This window comes from Epinephelus moara, chromosome 5 (genome assembly GCF_006386435.1).
Source record: "Epinephelus moara isolate mb chromosome 5, YSFRI_EMoa_1.0, whole genome shotgun sequence".
In the NCBI taxonomy this organism is placed as follows: Eukaryota; Metazoa; Chordata; class Actinopteri; order Perciformes; family Serranidae; genus Epinephelus; species Epinephelus moara.
This window is the reverse complement of record NC_065510.1, coordinates 36,583,735-36,605,659: the sequence shown is the minus strand read 5'-3', so window position 1 is coordinate 36,605,659 and position 21,925 is coordinate 36,583,735. Positions and strand designations below refer to the sequence as shown.

The 21,925-nt window shown below is 40.5% G+C and overlaps 1 protein-coding gene across 1 annotated transcript in view; it reads right to left on the bottom strand.

Annotated features, from left to right (window-relative positions):
• Window positions 1-21,925, bottom strand: part of si:dkey-92j12.5 (multiple PDZ domain protein) — a 64,333-nt gene that overhangs the window by 3,157 nt on the left and 39,251 nt on the right. Inside the window, exons 25-44 of the mRNA XM_050044159.1 lie at window positions 21,327-21,437; window positions 20,863-20,928; window positions 20,314-20,382; window positions 19,726-19,825; window positions 18,400-18,608; window positions 17,881-17,972; window positions 17,632-17,761; window positions 17,345-17,437; window positions 15,006-15,080; window positions 14,586-14,915; window positions 14,247-14,330; window positions 12,568-12,761; window positions 9,871-10,018; window positions 9,685-9,756; window positions 8,038-8,134; window positions 7,839-7,882; window positions 7,353-7,475; window positions 4,727-4,831; window positions 4,085-4,188; window positions 3,279-3,402 (exon numbers count right to left, since the gene is read on the bottom strand). Of these exons, the coding sequence (XP_049900116.1) occupies window positions 3,279-3,402; window positions 4,085-4,188; window positions 4,727-4,831; window positions 7,353-7,475; window positions 7,839-7,882; window positions 8,038-8,134; window positions 9,685-9,756; window positions 9,871-10,018; window positions 12,568-12,761; window positions 14,247-14,330; window positions 14,586-14,915; window positions 15,006-15,080; window positions 17,345-17,437; window positions 17,632-17,761; window positions 17,881-17,972; window positions 18,400-18,608; window positions 19,726-19,825; window positions 20,314-20,382; window positions 20,863-20,928; window positions 21,327-21,437 (2,370 nt within the window). The remainder of the gene's footprint in view (window positions 1-3,278; window positions 3,403-4,084; window positions 4,189-4,726; window positions 4,832-7,352; window positions 7,476-7,838; window positions 7,883-8,037; window positions 8,135-9,684; window positions 9,757-9,870; window positions 10,019-12,567; window positions 12,762-14,246; window positions 14,331-14,585; window positions 14,916-15,005; window positions 15,081-17,344; window positions 17,438-17,631; window positions 17,762-17,880; window positions 17,973-18,399; window positions 18,609-19,725; window positions 19,826-20,313; window positions 20,383-20,862; window positions 20,929-21,326; window positions 21,438-21,925) is intronic.

The following is a 21,925-nucleotide window of genomic DNA, read 5'->3' as shown; positions in this document are numbered from 1 at the left end:
CATCCCCTCCATCACACTCCTCACCAACATTCTAGTCTTTTGTGTCATGAGTTACAGCCCTTGGTGGTTAAAGCAGTAATACTAGTGTGTAAAAATACTCTGTTACAAGTAAAAGTCCTGCATTTGAAATTTTAGTAAAAGTATTTTACTGTTATGTTGTTGTTATGTTGTGTATATATGTATATATTTTTCTCTATTGTCTGGTTGTTTTTGTCTGTGCATGGTTCTTGTGGAGTGTTTCTATAATGCTTCCTTGACTTGAAATCTATTGCTGTCCAGAGAGGACTACACACTCTGCTTTTGAACTACATCTCCCATCTGTCCCATCTGAGCAGGAGTGGTGCAGCACAGGTGTTGCTGATTGCCTTGATGAATCACATAAGACTGTTCGGCCCAATTCCAATCCGATCCCTTACAGACTCACTGACTTAGAGGCGCGTTCATGTGAAGTGCGTGAGTGTGTGAGGGCTGTCCCATTGTCAAATCGTTAAGTCAGTGAGTCAGTGAGTGAGCCCTTTATGCCCCCTTACCGTAGGTCAGCATCGATGCGGACTTACGGTAAGGAAATTACCCACAGTTCATAGCGTTGTGACGTCAAATACAGGGGTTGCCCTCGGAACACCGGAAGTAACACGGTCGGCAGATATGCAAACGTTTACGTTATGGAAGGAGAGCGAAAAAACAGATAGATAAACAATGAAACATTACATTAACAAGGATTTAAGATGGTACATAAACACACATGAAATCAGAGGAATACCAGTGGTTATATTCCACACACAAAGAATATATATATATATATATATATATATAGATATAGATATAGATAGATAGATAGATAGACATCTATCTATCTATCTATAGACATATATAGATATATATTCTTTGTGTGTGGAATATATGATGACAATAACCGATAAATGATCACGCCCAGAGCCGCCAGTGTCAACAACATTTTGTAGAGAGGGGGATAAGTGCTGTCCCATTCCTATTTGTAGCATCCGGAGCCCTTTCAGACTCTCACACTCAATCACTTACAGCTGACGTCAGTTAAGTCAGTGAGGGTTCGGGGCTTGAGTCTTTAGGGGCCGGATTGGAATTGGGCCTTCATTGTACTCATATGCTGATTGTCACCCTGATGAAGGTCCTCTGACCGAAAGCTTGGTTAATTAAAGATACTTGCATTGATCCAAGTGTGCAGATCCTATTTTTACACAAGTAAAAGTACAAAAGTATAAGCATCAACATCTACTTAAAGTACCAAAAGTAAAAGTACTCAGTTTAATGGCCCATTTGAGACATACAACATATACAGTGTTATATTACTAGATTATCATTAGTGTTGCATTAATGTGTGTGTCAGTTCAATGTTGTGCGGCTAATTTTATTTACTTTATACTGCTGGGTAGCCAAACCTATATTATATTTTTACTGTAGTTTTGTTCATAAGATAAGATAAGACAAGATTAACTTTATTGTCCCACGTGTGGGATATTTGTCTTGGCTGTAAGAGGTGACCGTCACTGCTCACATGAAGACTTGACAAGAACACATACTTTACATAAGGACTGAGTGAAAACTAACAGAAAAATTAGGACATACACACAGTACAAGTAAGACATACACAGTGCAGTACATTCTCTGTCTTGGGGGTGGATTACTGAAACCACAGTCTTGAGAGTTGAAGGGATGGGCAGTCATTTTTACTCATTACCTTCATGGCTGTTTTCACTAATTTCTCCAATTTTGATTTGAACTGTACAGTGAGAGAACCAAACCAGGCAGCCATCCCATATCTAATTAGACTTTCCAGTACAGCATTATAAAAAACTGTCATGATCCTAGTGCTTACTCCAAATAGCCTAGGTCTGTGGAGGAAGTGTAATCTCTGACCAAGTTTGGAACAAAGATGATCGATATGCACCTTCCATTTTAGCAGACTATCTATGTAGAAGCCCAGGTACTTATAAGACGATACCCGCTCAATTGCATTGTCTCCTATGACTACAGGGTTGTGAGAACACACTTCTTTTGGGTCAAAGATCATTTCTTTGGTTTTATTAGTGTTCAGTATGAGGTGATTGCTCTCACACCAGACCCAGAAGGAACTGATCTCATCGTAGTATAAGGAGGGACACTCTGCTACTTTTAGTAAGCTCAAAATGATTGTATCATCAGAATATTTTATGATGTAATTATTTTGATGACAGCTTCTACAATCATTAGTATATAATGTGAACAGGATGGGTGAACTCACAGCCCCTTGTGGTATTCCTGTGCTACAGCACTTTGTGTTTGAAAGGGTGCTGTTCACCCTGTGAACCTGTTGTGATCGGTTAACTAAAAAAGAGTGGAACCACTTTATGATAGAAGAGCTGACTTCTAAGTTTACAAGCTTCTTAACCAACAGCTGAGGGCATACAGTATCAAAAGCTGAACTAAAATCAGCAAAGAGAACTCTTGCATATGCTGCTGAATTCTCTATGTGCTTGTTAATTAGATGAGCCACACTGATGACCGCATCCTCCGTGCTGCGCCCGGCCCGGTACGCAAACTGGAGCGGGTCCAGACGAGATGCTACTTCAACTTTCAACATGCACACCATTATTTTCTCAAAACACTTCATAAGAACACACGTTAATGCAACTAGTCTAAAATCTCTGTTTTCAGCTGGGCACTGAACTTTTGGAACAGGTATTATAATGGATTTCTTCCAGAGGGCTGGAACAGTGCCACTCTCAAGGGACTGCTGGAAGATGGGGCACCAGGCAGCAGTTAACTCAGTGGAGCATTTTTTCAATACCATGGCTGGCAACCCAACCGGCCCTGTTGATTTCTTGTTACACACCTTGCTAAAAAACTGACTGAACCTATTGAGGTGTTATTTTCCAAGAATCTATATTTCATCTATATTTTCCTGAAGCTGTCAAATGTTGGAAATCAAAAGTACAATATTCACTTCTGAAATGTAGTGGAATACTTGTAAAGGAGCAGAAAATGGAAATACTTAGTAAAGTACAAGTTCCTTAAAATTGTACTTAAGTACAGTACTTGGAGTAAAAATACTTAGATTACTCACTGGTTACAAAATATTTATCATCATAAACCAGATGTTAAAAATCTGAAGCCATTTGCAGTTTTCAATTGTGGCGTCTAACTTTTGTGTTCCAGTCTCTCACTGTCTATGAACACAGACACTTTGCCAGTGTAACTGAAAAGATCAGATTTCTGAACCAGGTTTGCTTTGAAAGATTTCCCTCCAGAGGAAGTCCTCTCACCTTGTTGAAGACAGTTTTGATGTAGATCGGCAGGTCTCCGTGCGGGCTGCTGAACCCTCCTACGATACTGAAGCCCAGGCCCGAGGAGCCTCTCTCTAGAGTGATGGTCTTATACGTGCGAGCACTGCGGGAATAAGATGCAAAACAATGGAGGTGTGTTGCCGGGCATGCTCGTGCTCCACTAGCTCTGTGTTTGTTTGTTTGTGTGTTAGTAAAATAAGTTTTTCATCTCACCAGGACAGACAAGAGGTGAGAAAAGAGGTGAATTTCTGTTTTTTTCAGTATTGAAGTGTAATATTCAAGACCACAAATCCTCAGCTTTATTCAATAAGAAATAAATTAGTTACAAATAATTATTTTTTACAAGCAAGAAATCTACTTCCTTCAATTCATCTTTTTCTTGTAAAATTTCCAAGAGAAGTTTTACATTATCTTCAAATGTATTATGTAGAGTATTATTTAGTTTGATAAGCTGTCAAAAAAACCCAACAAAAGTGTTATTTTCACAATCAAATAAATAACAAAGAAATTGGTATTTGCTATTGTTAACTAAAAGTTGCCTGGAAAAACAACAACACTGAAAACAGTCAATCGAGAACAAAGCAACATACAAATCACAAGAAACACTACAGCTCATGCTGTCTGAAAGAACATTCGTCTCAATGCTTCTCACACAGTGGCTGCACTTTCTCATTATCGTCAATAGATTGCCTGCCTTTGTCCTTATTCGGTGAATAAACCAGGAGGCAGCCAAAGTAAGATCATAAAGTACAACAGCAGGAGACTGTCAGAAAACTGAATCTTACCAGAGGTTGTTGTGAAAGCGGGGCAGGCTGCTGGGCTGGCCTGACGACTGTGCGTGCACATCATTGTGGTCCTTTGTGCTGCACCCACCCGAACCCGCTGCCACCTGGTTACAAACAATCTGACACTAATCTGATATCCTACTGTTGTAATAACACCATCACGCCTGCCCTTGTGTTAATACACTGGAGTACTAAAAATATGAAACCTTTTGATGTTTTTTTTGTTGTTTTTTTTACACACACAATGTACTTGTCAAGAACAACTGAAATCCCGCTTTTTACAAATACCTCTTTGCTCTGTTGCAACAAAAATCTTTGCAGAGGCTTATTAACATGAAGACAAACAGCATGAAATCAGTGTCGGATACACTATTGTCTTAAAATTACAGTATAGTGTTCACATGCAAAACACAGAAAATGAGAAAATGAGTGGACGTCTGAAACTCCAGCGTGAAATCATTTTTATTCCTCGTTAAAGAGTGTTTTGGGTATGTTATTATGTCTTGGCAAATTTTATAAAGGTAATAATGACCTGGAGGAAGCAGGTTAGGGTTCGTTAAACCAAAATTTGCTGACATTATTGCAACTAAGTGCCTTACAGGCATTATAAATTAACTACTGTACGTCTCACTGTGACATTACCTGCAGACTGATGGTTCCGGTGGCATTCTTCAGCAGGACTCCAGCTTGGACATGAGTCATCCCCTCCACGGACACATCATTGATGCTGAGGATCCTGTCTCCTGTCTAATTGACACACACAAACTTCTATATCAGCGAGCACTTTTTATTGACTTACAGAACACTCATCCCCCGGAGACATCCTCTAACCTTTACCAACACAGCCACGGCTACATAACTAACCTCAATCCGTACCCACTCTTAAAGGGACAGTTCACTGCAAAGTCATTTATCTTTACTCTTGTCTGTAGTTCTATTTATAAATCTAGATTGTTATTGGTGTGAGTTGCAGAGTGTTGGAGATATCAGCTGTAGAGATGTCTGCCCTCTCTTGAATATAATGGAACTAGATGGCACTCAGCTTGGTGCTCAACTCAAATGCCTCTTTTCAGAAACAATTATGTGGTTACTCGAGATAACCCACAGACCTTTTTGTGAGCAATTTTATGTAGGAACTATTTTCTTTGTACCAAATCACACCTCCCAACTGTATCACTATGCAGAAGAAAGCCTGCATCTACTGCTAGCCCGCCTGGCTATAACGTATGAGCCACATCACTAATGCTAGCTAGGCAAGGCAAGGCAAGGCAAGGCAAGGCAAGGCAAGGCAAGGCAAGGCAATTTTATTTATATAGCACCATTCATACACAAGGCAATTCAATGTGCTTTACAAGAGAAATACATTAAAAACAATAGATCATTAAAAACAAAAGCTAAAAGCAAGAAAAGCAGTGCAGAAAATGCATTTAAAAAGCAAACATAAAGCAAAAGCAACAGCAGACAAATATAAAAACAATAGCTACAGATTATCCTAACAATAAGTTACATATCTAGTTCACTGGTAAGCTGCAGTAAATAGTAATGTTTTAAGCCCTGATTTAAATGAGTTGACAGTTTCAGCCGACCTCAGATATTCTGGAAGTTTGTTCCACAGGCGGGGAGCATAGAAACTAAAGGCTGCTTCACCTTGTTTGGTTTTGATCCTGGGAACACTGAGTAAACCTGTTCCAGATGATCTGAGGGGTCTGGATGCTTCATAACGTACAAGTATATCAGAGATGTATTTAGGCCCGAGACCATTTAGTGCTTTATAGACAAGTAACAAGATTTTAAAGTCTATCCTTTGACACACAGGAAGCCAGTGCAGTGACTTAAGCACTGGTGTAATGTGCTCCACTCTCTTGGTGTTGGTGAGGACTCTGGCAGCAGCGTTCTGGACGAGCTGCAGTTGTCTGATTGATTTTTTACTCAGGCCTGTGAAGACACCGTTACAATAGTCCAGCCTGCTGAAAATGAAAGCATGAACAAGTTTTTCTGTATCTTGTTTAGACAGAAATTCTTTTATTCTTGCTATGTTTTTAAGGTGGTAGTAGGCTGATTTAGTAATTGTCTTAATGTGACTATTGAAATTTAGGTCTGAGTCCAGAACTACACCAAGATTTCTGGCTTGATTTGTAGGTTTTAGTGTCATGGCGTCAAGGTGAGCACTGACTATTGATCTTTGTTCTTTGGGGCCAAAAACAACTATCTCAGTTTTGTCTGTGTTTAGTTGTAGAAAATTCTGGCACATCCATGTATTGATTTCGTCAATGCACTTATTTAGCAGATGTAGGGGACTGTAGTCATCTGGTGACACTGTTATGTAAAGTTGTGTGTCATCTGTGTAAGTATGGTAGGAGATGCTATGATATTCCATAATCTGAGCAAGAGGGAACATATAGATGTTGAACAGAAGAGGCCCAAGAATGGACCCTTGAGGAACTGAGTTGGAGAGAAGGCAGACATCTCTACAATCGATATCCCCAACACTCGGCAGCTCACACCAAAACAATCTAGATTAAAAAATAACACTACAGGTAAGAGGAAAAATATGTATTTTTGATTTTGGGGTGAGCTGTCCCTTTAACTTAACTTTTTCCCCCCTTTTTATGACTTTATAAAGTCTCCATTCTTTTTTGAAACTTTAAGTAGGCTACATTTCCTAATCTATAATTGGGACGGCCGCTATATATACTGAATGTATTTCTCATCCTTGCATGTCTGATAAGATAAGGTAATTCTTTATTAGTCCCGCAGCGGGGGAAATTTGCATTGTTTCAGCAGCAAAGGGGATAGTGCAAAACAAGAAGCATCAGTAAAAAACACAAACTAATATAATAAGTAAACAGTAGAAACAGAAAAATGTACCATACATTTTATGTTTTATACAATATTTCAGTATGTTATAGAGATATGTCAAACTGTACTGTGGTTTTTAAACCCTGACAAAGACAGTGTTGCTGCAACATAATTCTTTTCTAATAAATGTGCATCTGCAAATATGATAATTAGTGTGGTTTGACACAGTCAGGATTCAAATCTTAACCCTACAATCAAGTGATTACACTTAAATGAACAGTTAACTTTTGTTAGGACTGACTTGTCCTCAGGCAGGAGGAGAGTCCTTAAGATGGGATGACGATTACAGATCTATCTCCACAACGTGATGAATACACAATACACAAGCACACACACACACACACACACACACGCACGAACACAAGCACATGCACACAAACACAGGCACATATACATCGGCACTCCCCACCTGTAATTTCTGCGTTTTGGCAGCCAGTCCATTGGTATCCATGGTAGCAATAAAAAGAGGTACGTTGTCATGGGGACTGCCCACTCCTCCTGCTACACTGATGCCCAGGGAGTCACACGGACCCTGTGGTAATAGCACACACGCACACATGCACACACACACACAGACACACACAGACACACACACACACGCATTATAGACCCTGTTAGACAATACCTGTGAATCACATGGCAGATTCTGCACATGAGATAAACACATAATGTTATGTAAGCCTGGGGTCCAGCCAGGTAACCAGGCTATATACGTATATCTCTAATTTGGAGTTTGACATTTGAAGTGAAAGAACAAAAGCTCTCAACAGTCACAACCAAATATCTACTTTCTGAAAATATACATAAAAATAATTTTAGTCAGTAACTGTTAATCCGTGATTATGTGGAACACTAATAATAACCTATATTATTATTTCAAGATTCTGTGCCCTACCTTTTGTATTATTACTTTTCTGATGTCAGGGTGGTCTTGAAATGCTGTGGGAGGGGAAAGAGATAGATGTTTGCTTAATAAGCATGAAGATGTTATCAGCGTCCTTTCCAGTCAAACTTAACATCTGAAAAAGCAGCATCCATGATTAAAGTCTGAATAATAAGCATGTATATGCTTGGAGAACACGAGGGACACTCACAGAAGCTCCCTGTCTTGTTATCTGTCTCCCTCTGGTGGCTGAAAGGAGTATCACATCCACTCGAGGGGGTCAGGGTGGAACAGTCAGAGTCTTCGCTCTGGATAAAACACAACTTAAAGTACTCCTAGGTTCACAAAGTACTACTGTTAAAATGGTGCAAATGAGTAAAAGTTGAATCACAGACAACATTAAAGCTAAGGTTGCTTTTATTACTTTTATTAAAATATCTTTTTGTCATATTTGCTGAAACTGTCACTATATCCACAGAGTTTTACATAACACAGAGCATGCTTCTCTTCCTACTTGTAGTGCTTCTAATGGCATTTGCTAAAATCCACCACAGCTAAACATCATTAACCAATCAGAGCCGAGGTATCTCGAAGGGAGCTTTCAATCATGTAAATCATGGCTGAATGAACTGTAGTCAAACTGTCAAACTAGGCAACGCTGATTAAATTTGAATTAAAAGTCTGTTACTGCATTGCCTATTTCTCACCTCAAATGTTGTCAGAAACATATTTTAGTGTACTGTTTGTTCTTGCTGCCTCTTTTTCAGCTAAACAGTACACTAAAATATGTTTCTGAAAACATCTGAGGTGAGAAATAAGCAGAGCAGTTACAGAATCTTGATTCTATTTGATCAGTGCTGCCTAGTTTGACAGTTTGACCACAGTTCATGAGCAATGACTGAAATGATTGACAGCTGTGTTAGAGACTCATCCGCTCTGATTGATTGATTTTGATCACATGTGGTGACAGCTGCAGCAAATATGACAAAAAGTTCTTTTTTCTGAAAGTTACCAACTGTAACTTTAAACTGAGCTGATCTGTCTGGCCTCTTAATACAATAATACACTTTTTAAAAAGCCAAATTCAGGGTTCCCACACATTTTTACCAATGAATGTTCAAAACACTTCACTAACATTGCCACAATGTCATTTCCATGATTTTATTATTTTATTAATATGAAGGCCAAGCCCCTTTTTGGGGGATAGAAAATCGAAGATGGCGATGCAATTTGCCATGTGTTTCGATTATATTGCTGACACGTCTGTATGCATGTATTTCTTGCTTTAAAAACAGTTAGTTTGAGGGACAGTGTGATGCTGCAGTACTGTATGACTGTACTGCAGCAGTCTCCCACTTAAGCGAACTATCCATCAGTAGTTACTGTCATCAGCATCATTTAGTCAATTACCACACTTAGAGTGAATATTCATGTGTCTTATTTGCCTCATATCTCTGTGTGAAAGCAATGGTTAACGGATGTGAAGGCTTGTTATTTTTCCCCCAAAGGGGACATGGTCTTTGGGATGACATAATGTTGATCTGGTTTATTTGTATCACTTAATACTAGTGACATTTAAACAGTCATGCAGTGCAGCACAACATTTTCAAATAGTAAAACAAGAAATGTAATTTGCGTAGTACTAGAGATATTTTAATCAATAGCCAAAACAATGACATTTTGTGAAATCCAAACCATTTCCAGGCCTGGAAAACAGCTTTTCTAATTTCATAACTCTTCCAGAAATTTCACGACTGTGGGAACCCTGTAAATTCAACACCTGTAAACATACATTTTTGCTTCTTCCCTTGAAAGCCTATCACAGATTAGACACAGCAAGCCACTGGAAAGAGCTTACCTGGCTCTGCCGTGAGTACTGAAGCCCAGCTTTAAAACGAGCCACCTCCAGGTGAACGACTCCACAGCAGCTCTGAGAGCAAAGTAACACACCTCACATAAAGTTATGAATCTGTCAGAAAAATTACATAACCTTATTACTAATTTGTTTATGGACTTTGTATGAATAAGTGTTAATGTGTCTGACCTGCAGAAGCTTGTGTGCATACTCCTGCGATGCTGCCCGGACATCCTCCTCATTGATTGACAGGATCTGGTCACCTAGCAACAACCTGCCATCCGAATCTGCTACGCCTCCTCTGATGATATCTGACACAAAGATGCCCGTGTCATTACTGTTGAAAGAAAACAGAGGTCAAAAACTGTGTCTGTTCCACGCTTATAGACTGAATTATGTGACCTGTAATCCTGCTGTTTTGCATAACGTCACACTTGATTGTGCAAATTATGATGTGATGATTATAAACCTCTTTTTTTACAATAATGATCCCTGATGCCACACAGTCCGCGACCTCTAACTGGATAAATGCCTCAGAAGTCGAGAACACTTTGCTGTTTTGATACTTGTAAAAGGGAGTTTAACTTTACAGCCTGTAATTACCAAAGACCTTTGATTATTATACACCCTTGACAAAACAGGTGAAAAGACTCTAAAGTATGGATAACTATCATTTTTCTCACTGACAGGGGTCAGTTAATAAGAGAGCAAAAATAACTGCATTGCTTTTTCAAAAACACCATGAAAAAGTCAACTTCAAAAATGTATAAAAGTAAATTATACCATCCAAAACAACATCAAAATGAAAAATAAATTAAATTATATGAATCTGGATATACATTTTGGACTTGTTTTTCCTTATCAAATGAGGGGAGAGGAAGCGGGCTTCAAAGTCTGTTTGATATTTTGAAATGAAGAAAAGAAAAAGTTTAACATTAGGATGACGACTAACTATGGTAAAGCTGAACTCTCATATCCAGCCCTGCAAACCACAGTGAACCTGATTGGTGAGCTTTGCTGGGTTCAGAGGCTTTATCAAGATGTACATGAAAATGACGTTGTTGGCCACCTGATTAGTTTTAGTGACAGAACTGACAGAAGTCTGGCTGAAACAACAGGAAGAACCCTTCTTGCTTAAAGGTATACCATGTAGGATTTTCCTGATAAAAAAAAAAGTATAGACTGATATAAAAGTAATTCCCCTTAATCATTACTTTTGACCCACTAGAAGTGTGTGTTGGTGAATGTATCTGCAGAGACTCTACCCTCTGCTTGGATTTTCTTGTTTTCTTCATATTTGCCATGTTGGGACATTAATGGATGTGCAGCCCCCAGCCAATAACAGCGTGCAGGTGAGGATGGCACTTTAGAAAAAGGTTAGTAACCAGGTGCCAAAGTGGAGCTACAAAAATCACAGGATCAGTGGAGGAAAACGCAAATGTAGTGAGGTGAAACGGCAAGTGGACTAAGCTCTTTCCAAAACTAGAGTGAATCTGGGGTTGGCTTTCACTTTCAGTTTTGCTGGTCAGCTTTGAAGGAGAAGATTAAGAGTGATGTGGAGTTGGCCTGTTTTCTGTTGGACTGTTTGGTGGAACAGTTAGCTTATTAGCTTGCTAAAGTATTGACTTTTCCATTACAACAAAAGTAGCATTACTATAATGGTAGCTTGGATTGTACTTAAAAGCAACGTAGGGAGGAGGGGCCAACAATTCATGCATAGTGTACCTTTACGTCCAACTGTTTTTGGATTTGCTGACTCTCTGCTGATTGTCCCATTATAGCAATAATAACATTCTGGAAACAGCAAATTTTGACTGACAACTAACTTCTGGTTCAGTTTGAGGGAAGAAAGACACCATATGTTTGCTAAATCACTTGCTTTTGTCATAGAGTGGCATCATTTAGCAAATGCCTACTTTATTTTTCACCTATTTCTCATCCTCACAAGTTGCAATGGTTGGTGATATGTTTGCACTTATGTCACATATGATGGTGATGATGGCATCACACTGCTCTTTAATATCGTATCAACCTCTTCTATTGGTCTGGCTTTCAGTTAACAGGAAAATTCCCTGTGACTGTTTTTCAAACTTATATCTCATAGCAAAACTGGCCTTGAAAGATCTAGGCTGGCTTCACAAGTCTATTTCAGCTAGGACCATGTACGTCAAAGAAAACTTTTTTTCCACTGCAGTATTGTATTTGGTAGTATGCCTTTGGTCTGGGGCCTCTCTGCCTTTCGTCAGGCCTACGCAGAAAGCCTGAGGTGGAGAGAGCACACCTCTCTGCCCTTCCATGCGCATACAAGGAAAGCTGAGGCAGACAGCACAAACCTTCTTGCCCTTCCATGTGCCTAATGGAAAGCCTAAGGCAGGGAGAGAAGCAGCAAAGATCCCCCAGGAACAGAACAGAGCAGCATCAATGACAAACAGAAATGACATTGATAAGTCAGACACAACATTAAAAAGGAGGAGCTGGGGTGGAGGCGGGTTGCAAAGCGGCTTGCAGTGGAAGCAGCAACAGTAGGCGCGGGTTGCAAAGCGGCTTGCAGTGGAAGCAGCAACAGTAGGCAGGCCAGAGCAGTTTAAATAGGGTGCCCTAAATGAGATTTGCTAATTGGTTGCATAGAAAGGAATCATGTGATCTATCAGCTGACTCCCTTCCATCAATCAGTTGCTCCATAAGTTGACTGGCTGTTTGAGATCAGCTGATGTAGCTGGGATGTGAGCTGAGCTTGGCATTGTGTCCTGCCTGAACTACCGCTATGCTGAATATCTATGATTTGAACTACATGTCCCATGTCTTTAAGCTACAGTAAAATTTGGTCCGACACACACACAAAAAACTTTGATGTTTCCCATTTGTGAAGCAACGTTATCAATATACCTCTTCCCCACAGTGGTGAAACCCAGACCCTCTCCAGGACGAGGCCTCAGCTCCAGGCTGAAGACGTCCCATAGGTCCTCCTCCCTGCAGGCCTCCTGGTGCCTGTAGACACACAGGCGAATGCGCTGGGTGGTGAGACGCAGGACGCCAATGGCCTCATCATGAGTGGCTTGCCGCAGATCAATACCATTTACCTGGGAGAGGAAGTAAGAGAGATGCATGCTGTAGTTGTCTGACGGAGGTTAGGAGAAACTGTATTTGTATATCAACAACAGAGGAATTTTACATCTAATGACAAGGAGTAAATTAATGGCTACAGTGAGGGCCATGGCATCAATCTGCAAGCATGTTATTGCTTTGAACCACACAGACGTTTCGGGCAAGATGCCCTGCTGGTAATATTAAAAAGTCAAATTGGAGTGCTGTTCTAGTTTTTCATTTGTCTTATTATCTACATCAAGGATCAAGCACCCACTCTTCAAGGTCTAACTGTGAGTTGAGCATGTTGTGTCTTATTTTTATTGCTTTGAACCATCAATGTTTGGCCACTTCCTGTTGCTCTGCATGATTTGTGCACTGTCTTGTGCATTCTGATTTTGTTGCTTTCATTGTCATTTCAGCATAACATTGTCTTATGTCAAGATATTCTCACTCTCAACTTGTCAAATACGGCAGGAAGGTCAGTGGCTCCATGCGTCAAACTATGATGCTCTACGTGGCTGTAGTAATTATGAAGGGAGCAAAGACTGAAGTCAGGTGACGTAGTATAAAGAGCGACAAAGTATGTGGATGAGTCAAACAAACACAGGACTTTCCCCCAGGAGACCAATGTTTGTGTCCCGTATGAAACCAAAAGTCAATGCTGACTTACTTGAGGTACATAAGTTGCCTCATGTAACAAACTTATCTTACGTCATGTACTTAATGTTAGAAGCATTATGTAAAAAACTTGAATATTTTAACCCAAACCATGATCTTTCTCCTCACCTAACCAAGTAGTTTTGGTGCCTAAACCTAACTGGAAGGTAACTTTGAAAACACATTGAATGCATTTAACAAACAGAAGCTGACTTCTGCAAAACTGATGCCAGAGAAAGAGGTTGAGTGTCATAGTTTGAAGTGCAGAGCCATTGACCAAGCTGCTGTATTTGGCAAGTTGGGAATGAGAATGTGTTGCTTTTGTCTGCATTTCTGTACTTGCTCAGAAGGTAACGTGGTTATCTACAAATCGGAAGGTCTGATCCGTGGCTCTTGCACTCTAAATGTCAAGGTAGCGCTTGGCAAAATACTTAACTGTGTGAATGCATATGAATGCTTATCTGAAGTGCAGGTGGCACCTTGTACGGCAGCCTTGGCCACAAGTGTATGAATGTGTGTGAGAGTGGGTGAATGGTGCTTATGTTTTAAAGCACTTTGAGTGGTTGCTAAGACTAGTATTACTATACAAATGTAGTCCATTCACCATTGGCTTTAGCACATCTATCTAAAGGACCGCATATTAAAATTAGTTGACCAGCTAACACTGGCAAATTTACATCACCAAAATTAAATAATAAATGATTACATCTGACCAAAGTGCATTATGTTTTATGATCTAATCACAACACATTTGGAAGAAACACTGTCACAGATTCAGCCAGCTGAATAGATAATGGTGTGCTTGTGTGTACCCACATTACCTCCAATATCTGGTCTCCAGCCTGCAGCCTTCCGTCTCTCTGTGCTGCTCCTCCATCATTTACTTCATGGATTATTACTGCCCCCTGGTGGAAAAGTCATAAAACACTTATTATTACAGAGAATCCAATCCAGCTAAATTCAATCAGCATTGAAAATACTTATTTTTTTCACAATACAGCATCATTATTTCCACTGACAATGCCTTTGCAGATGCATTTTATCATGAAGAAAACATACACAAACCCATAATGTCTAATCATTTAGGATTATCAAGGAAATTATGATTGATATGTGTTAAAATGAAATGTTGATGTCAAATATCAATTGGCTGCTCTCACCAGCAGAGTGTCACATCCTCCTACAATGCTGAGGCCCAGGCCTACGTTTCCTTTACAGAACTCTATGGTGGTCTCCCTGCCAGTCACAACTGGGCAGCTCAGGGGATCAGAAGTCGTGGGAGCTGATCCTAGCAAATCAGACCGCCCTGTGGGAGAGGTCTGCATTGTATTGGGTGATGAAGAGGAGGAGACAGGGAGGGAGGCAGGAGAGAGAGAGCAGGGGTGAGAAAGAGACGCCGGGGGAGGTAGTGAAGAAGAGGACGGAAGACTCTTGGAGCGGCTGATGGAGAGCTTGACAGTGACCCGGTGTTTGAGAATCAAACTGGACACCTGAATACAGAGGAGACAGGTGAGTCATAAATCATTAAATCAGCTTGACCTTGTGTGTCAGTGTGTGTGTGTCTCTGAGTGTGTTTGTACCTTGTCCATTGACAGTCCTGCCACAGGTTCATCACCCACTGCTATGATTCTGTCTCCAACCTTAATCCTGCCATCCTGCACCCAGACAGAAACATGAATTAAAAAAAAGGAAGATAAGCAAAATTGTGTGAAAGTGTATATAACACAAGAATGGAGAGGAAGTGAGACCAAAAACCAAACACACCCTCTGGACAAATATCTGAATAACTGTTGCCTAGGGGCCTACATGAAGGCTTATTGTTACATGACGACATCACTTTAAAACACGGAACCATCATCTCAAGGTTACCATGGTTTAGATATACCAGAATTATCAAGAGATTAAAGCCGTCACATCACAGTGTGCAGTAATGTAGAGCTGATTGGCACCCTTTTAAATTTAATAGATTATTGATTGCCAAAGTTACAGTCACACCATTGGGGCTTAATACTGTACATGCAAAAATATGATGAAATTATGCGCAATCCATGTGCTGAAATAATTCCAAGAATAATTCCAGACATTTTTCATAGAGGTGGCCAGATGGGGCACCTGAAAATCTAGAGGTGGCGCAGCAAAACCAAAAGTCATAACTGAACTTTAGCAAGTCTGTTATATCGCTTTAGCTGGTTTATAGGGTAGCCTAAATACTTTTGTTTCTTCTTTTACAATTATCTGATGTGCATGGACTAATAGTGGCACAGTTATTATTTTGAGTTCAACAATAATCCTGGTATAATGTGTTATGTGTCTGTACATGTATATGTGTTGCGCGATTCATTGTTCTTCAAATAGGCTTGTTGTCCTTTCCGGTAAGAAGACAAATATACAGCTTTGAAGCTAATTTAAACTCCCTTTACATATGAAAATAGAAACATTCATTTCAAATGTTGTGAGCATCATTGCCTACATATTTCCATGTGTCCTTTGTGCTGGTATAGATACATCCAATAGATGGCACAAGAGGGCAAAGTCAAAAGTTTCCCACAACAACAAACATGGCGATGGTGGGTAAGGTCATAATAATTATAACATAAATAACATGTTATGTCTCCTTTAAAAGGTTTCCTTAGTTAAGAAAAAACATTATTTTACAGTGGTAAAAGTTTCAATTGAGATAGTTTGTTTACTTGGGCTCGTGCTTGTGATGCCGGTTATCATCTCACAGAGTTGGCTTATAGTTAGATAAGGAAAAAATGGCAGAAGAAAAGATGACAAGAAAACCATATTGGTCAGAGGAGAAAATGATTATACTTCTGGAGGAATGCAATCATAGAAAGCACATACTACAGAGTAAATTTGATCCCCAAACACCAGAAAACAGGAAAAAGGAAGAAATTGCAAGGAAAATAAATTCAGTTGAATCTTAAGTGTAAAATCAAAGTGTATCCATTGGCTTCTCCTGGTCGCAGAACACTCTTCTCAGGGTGTGTTTTTTTCATTTATCACCATAAACTCTGTCATGTTGCAGTTAAGATAGAGTCAGAGGCACCTTAAGTTTCTTTTTTTTAACCTTGCTTTGGTTGCTAAGGGCTTTTATGCAATGGTCTCAGGATTCCTTAAGTATAAGACCAAGTAAAGGAGAAAACCATAAATACTTAAGTGAACTAGGACTTTGAGGAAAATCTCAACTTAAGGTGTTTTGCGCAACTGGCCCTAGGATTTTACATACAAAATATATGCCCATCTTATAAAATCTGGTGCATTGTTGTAGATTAAACTACCCAACAATTGATAAAGTTGTGCAAAGGTCCAGTGTTTAGGATTTAGTGGCACCCAGTGGTGAAGTTGCAGACTGCAACCAACTGAAACTTGTCCCGTGAGCCAAGCGTGTAGAAGTGGCCAACACAAAAATGGCAAAACAAAAGAGGCCCTATCTAGAGCCAGTGTTTGGTTTGTCCATTCTGGGCTACTGTAGAAACAACATGGCGGACTCTGTGGATGCAAATCCGCTCTGTATGTAGTTATAAACAGCTCATTCTAAGGTAATGAAAACACAATTCTTTTTTTTCGGGTGATAATAAACTAGTGAAAAGATAGTTATGAACACTGTATACCACTTCTGCCAAAAGATGCTTCTAAATCCTACACACAGGAACTTTAACATGGCTCCACCTTACCTGTCTTAAGCATTAAAAGCTGCTTAGATCTTAATGCACCAGTAATAATAATCCAATAACATAACACAGCACTCGGACAGGGAGCCATATGCATAATAAATGAACAAGTGATGATAATTCATGCACATTATAGATAAGAGAGGGACCAGTGAAACTAAAATGGTTGAGGCTACATGAAAGAATAATGTTATGCAATGAAGATATTGAAGATTATGATGATGCTAGTGGTGATGTCACACCTTACTGGCAGTGCCGTGCTGGATCAGGGACCTGACCACCACTCCTTCACTGGACTCCTCCTCTGCCAAGCAGAGGCCAAGACCTGTGTGATCCTGAGGGGACATTGAGATAACAACCAACAGTTAGTGAAGCAAACAGCTAATATATTTAAAATGACGTGGGAAAGTCACTATATCTTTTACTGCGTTTTGCTACTATCACTCAAGCGGTTTGCTCGAGCTGTTAAGATATGTGCAGCTGGAGGCCTGACAATGGTTAATGCCAAGATTTACTGAAGGTATTGCACCTGAGGCAGGATGATGTGCTGGATGTCTCTGGATAATCCTCCACGCTCTGCAGAGTCTGTCTCAGAGCCAACGGTGTCCTCACACTCTGTTGTGGATCCCTGTGCCGTTTGACCCAGAGCCGCTTTATTCCTGGTGAAACAAAACCAAATCTGGTGTTATCCCTGAGCTGGTCATTTAACACTTACGTCCTGTTTTGTTAAAGTTTGAGAGAAATGCAAATGCCACCAGTAAATCCATCTGCATGTTACCTGATGAGAATGATCTTGACTTTAGATGGAGCATTATTGATTATGGTGGAGGCGTTTTGGTGACTCCGACCGTACAAGATCTGACCGTTGATCTGGAAGAAAAAAATCACGTCGTGTTCTGTCTCCACCGATCTTTTTCTTTATCCCATCCACCTCCACTCCCATCCACCTCCACATAAATCTGTCTTTCTGCCATCTTCTTCTGACTCTCCTCCCCCTCTCAGCCTCTCCTCTACCTCGATTTTCCTCATCATGTCTATTACACGGTTGCTCATTGCGAGAATCCAGCCCAGCACCAACCATCCTTCAAATGGTAATTTGTCTGATAAATCTTCTAGTGCAGGCACACTCAACGCTCTCTACTCATCCATGCCTCCTACCCACAACCCACTGCTCTCTTTTTGCTGCTCTCAATTTGTCTCTCTCGGACTCCAACCATCCTTACCCCACCGAAAAAACTCTATTCTCAACCCTCCTAAATGACTGTCCCTTACTGTCCCCATTCACTTTCCTCCTTACCTCCAGGAGCTCATCTCCGACCCGTATCCTCCCATCCAAACCAGCAGGTCCTTGAGGGTCAATATCCGCCACGTGGACACTCATGCGGGCCCTGGAACCATCCTTGTTCCCTGAAAGGCTGATTCCCAGGCCATGAGCTGCAGGGTCCTTCTCCAACTCAATCATGTGGAGCTTCCCAGACAGGCTGCCATAACGCTGAAGCATCTTTTCTAGGAGAGACAGAGTTAACAAGGAGGAGGAGGAAAGTGTGGAATGCTATATGTTATGACTGACACTTCATGTGAAGAGGAAGCAGTACAACCTAAAGAGCTTGTGTGAGCGTGTGATGCTGCAATCTGTCTGTGTGCTGCCTACATCCGTTTGCATTTACTCATGCTCATAAATATTTGTGTAACTGAAATTTTTATATGTGTAAATAGTCACAGACTCCCTTAGAGGCACCCTGTAGACCACTAGTAGCACCATGGATCAATGTTTCCGTGAATGGGTCTCTATTATGTTTGTTTGTGTCCGTGTGCACAAGGACAACTTTGCAACAGCATGGCACATACTGATCCATGGGAAGCCAACAATAACATACCAAAACACTTCATGAGAAAAGAGACTGTATTCAACACATTTGTTAGACCTCAAGGATACACACAGTGCATTGTATAAGTAACACTGAATGAAAACAGAAACTTTGTTTGTTAACAGGAAAACTCCACAGGGCACGTCTACCACTATAAGTGTGTAATGCAAATAAAAGAATGTGTAGAACTTGAATAAGAGTTATTTCTTTGTGCTAAAGAAAAGACTAAAATGTCAGCAGTTCTCATCTGAGTATCCATCCTATTCATACAAATGAAAGTTGCTCTTCCAGAACATACTGCAGATACACATGTTCTTCAAGCTTTTGCATCCTTGGCTCATAATGCATTCTCAATAAAGTCTGAGCCTGGACAAGTGGCTCCACACATGACTGCCACCCTGATACAACTGCTGCCACCCCCATGATAATCATTAGAGGCTGATATTACTGTCTTTAAGAGTGGCATGCTCAATTTTTTAAGTTAGCGTGATGGTACCTTGTGAAACTAGATAATCTAGTGCATCCACTAGTACTGCTCATATTGCTCTTGGTGGCTTTCAGGTAATGGACCTTCCGATACATGTCCAAATTGTGATCATTCAAAGATACAAAGTCTGTCTTGGCCAGAGGACATCAAATGACCTGCACTGTGTGGAAATGGCCGCTACACTAAAACAGCCACACATCTCCTGTTCCTGGGTGCTTTAAAGGATGCCTGTGCGAGTCTGTGTGACGTCTTCATAATGCAGACTTACTCCTGCCAGTATCGCCCTCGTCCTCAGCAGCCGTTGTGATTGGTGTTGTGACAGTTGCAGGGCTTCTCCGATCCGTTCTAACGCATGCTGGCGAAGGTACCTTGGGAGAAGTTTTGCATTATTGAACAGGCAGAGTTGGAGATGCCTCAGGGGTCCTTCGGGCATGAGTTGGACTACCCCTGAGGCTTGTTGAACGTGCTTGATGTAGCAGTGGGGAAAAACTGACGAACAAGATGAATTAATGAACACAGTTTTAATGTCAGCTAAAAATAACATGAAAGATGACCAGAATCATGCATTATTTTGTAACCAACTTACAGTGCATGGAAAAATAACTTCAAAAGAATGCACTGTCTATTTAGAGAGTTATGCATCTCCACCAAAGAGAAAAACAAAGGGTTTAAACAAACAAGGTAGCTGCAAGGGACTTTGAACTACAAGGGTTCTATCTACAAATATGCATGTTAATTAAGTTTTTTGGAAGTTGTCTTAGTGCAAATGCTAATGCATACTTTTAAGATGGTGCATACCCAGGATAACACATGCAAACACACACATACACACACAGACACACGGCAATGTACCAACCTTAAAGGGAGTGGGTGTGAAGGGGTTTGTAGGGGAGAGACTAAGGAACAGACTGGGAGTCTCTGCTTCCTACGATCATGAGGGGAAACACATATATAGTGCTGTACACATCACCACTAGAACAGCCATCTACCTCTCAAAAGACCCTTTAAAACTCCTCCATTCTTTTTGGAATACCATGTGGGTGTTAATGACTCATCACTCTATATATAAGATAGTGTATACATAACATCCTCTATACACTACAGCCGTACACAGCCAAACATCAGTAACTGTGTGGGAACAGAAACTGAGAAAAAATGATTTCACAGCTTGTCATCTGTTCCAATCAAATATAAAGTAGCGGTCACGACCTTAAAAACACACACACAAAAAGTAGCTACTGCTTTTGACTTTGTAGGACTGGTCAAAATTGCACATTAAGTGCATATAATTTTCTATACTGTACAATCATTATTTCAAAACTGGAATAAATTTTACACCACGTTTCTCTCTTTAAAAGAGCAAACAGCCTTGTAAAGCTCCAAGTATCTGGTAGGCCAGTGTTACCTTGCTGCTGTGTGAGTTAGACTGTGGTGTTGGAGTTAGTCTCTCATGGTTGGTGAGCATAGGGGACTGTGGGCGAAACACAAGATGCAGAGAAATCAGATGAACGTCTATGTGAAACATACTGCCAATGCTTTAAATAATTCATCCAGTATGTTATGTTACATACTAGATAGGTTTCAGTCAAAGATAATTTTGTTCAATAGGCTTTGTGTCCAGAGGACATCATATTGTAATGCTACAAACTCCCACGCACAACACTGCTGAAACTTGTGATGGAACAGAATATACACTGCACCTTTTCTTTGCAGTTGCTGAGTATTGAGATTCAGTGTGAAAGAATCTGGAGCCACGAGGGACTCAACTGCTACACAATGTAATGTATGCATACCTGAATATACACTGCACAATGTATTCGAAGGTGGCAGACATGCATTATTTTTTGGCTGTTTTCTGAGATGCAGTACCTGAGATCTGTGCTGTCCAGACTGGACCAGGAAGACCACAGAGTCTCCAGCTCTGCGGATGGCCTCCACCGCCTGCTCATGGCTGGCGTCTCTTAGGTCCACACCACACACCTTGGCCAAAACAACGCATAAAACAGCAAATGTTGAGCCAAAAGACGTTACACTTATCTTGTGCAATTACCTGTAAAATACAGGAATCACAATCTTGTGTCAATCTTGTAAATCTACAATCATACGCATCTCTCTCTCTGTATAGAGATGGCTACCTTGACAAAACCAAACGACAGCCTCCAGGGCTAAAAAATTTAAGTCAACTCATAAGTGCCAAAAACTGCAGTTCCTTGAGTGGCCACTTGAGGCTGGCTCCAAAAGTGAGACCCCATAGAACCTCAAGTTAAAATGCCCACGTTTACAACAGAAACAAACATTTTTATACAACTCACCCGTTTAAATGTTATTAAGGCTTTAAGTTATGCATGATTAAGGTTGTGACTGCTTTGAGTGACAGTTGGGTGCTGTCCACTGACAAGCAGCTACCATGGTAAAAACATTGGTTAGGTGATGACAATGGCGTAACCCCAGAATCATAAGGTGTAGAT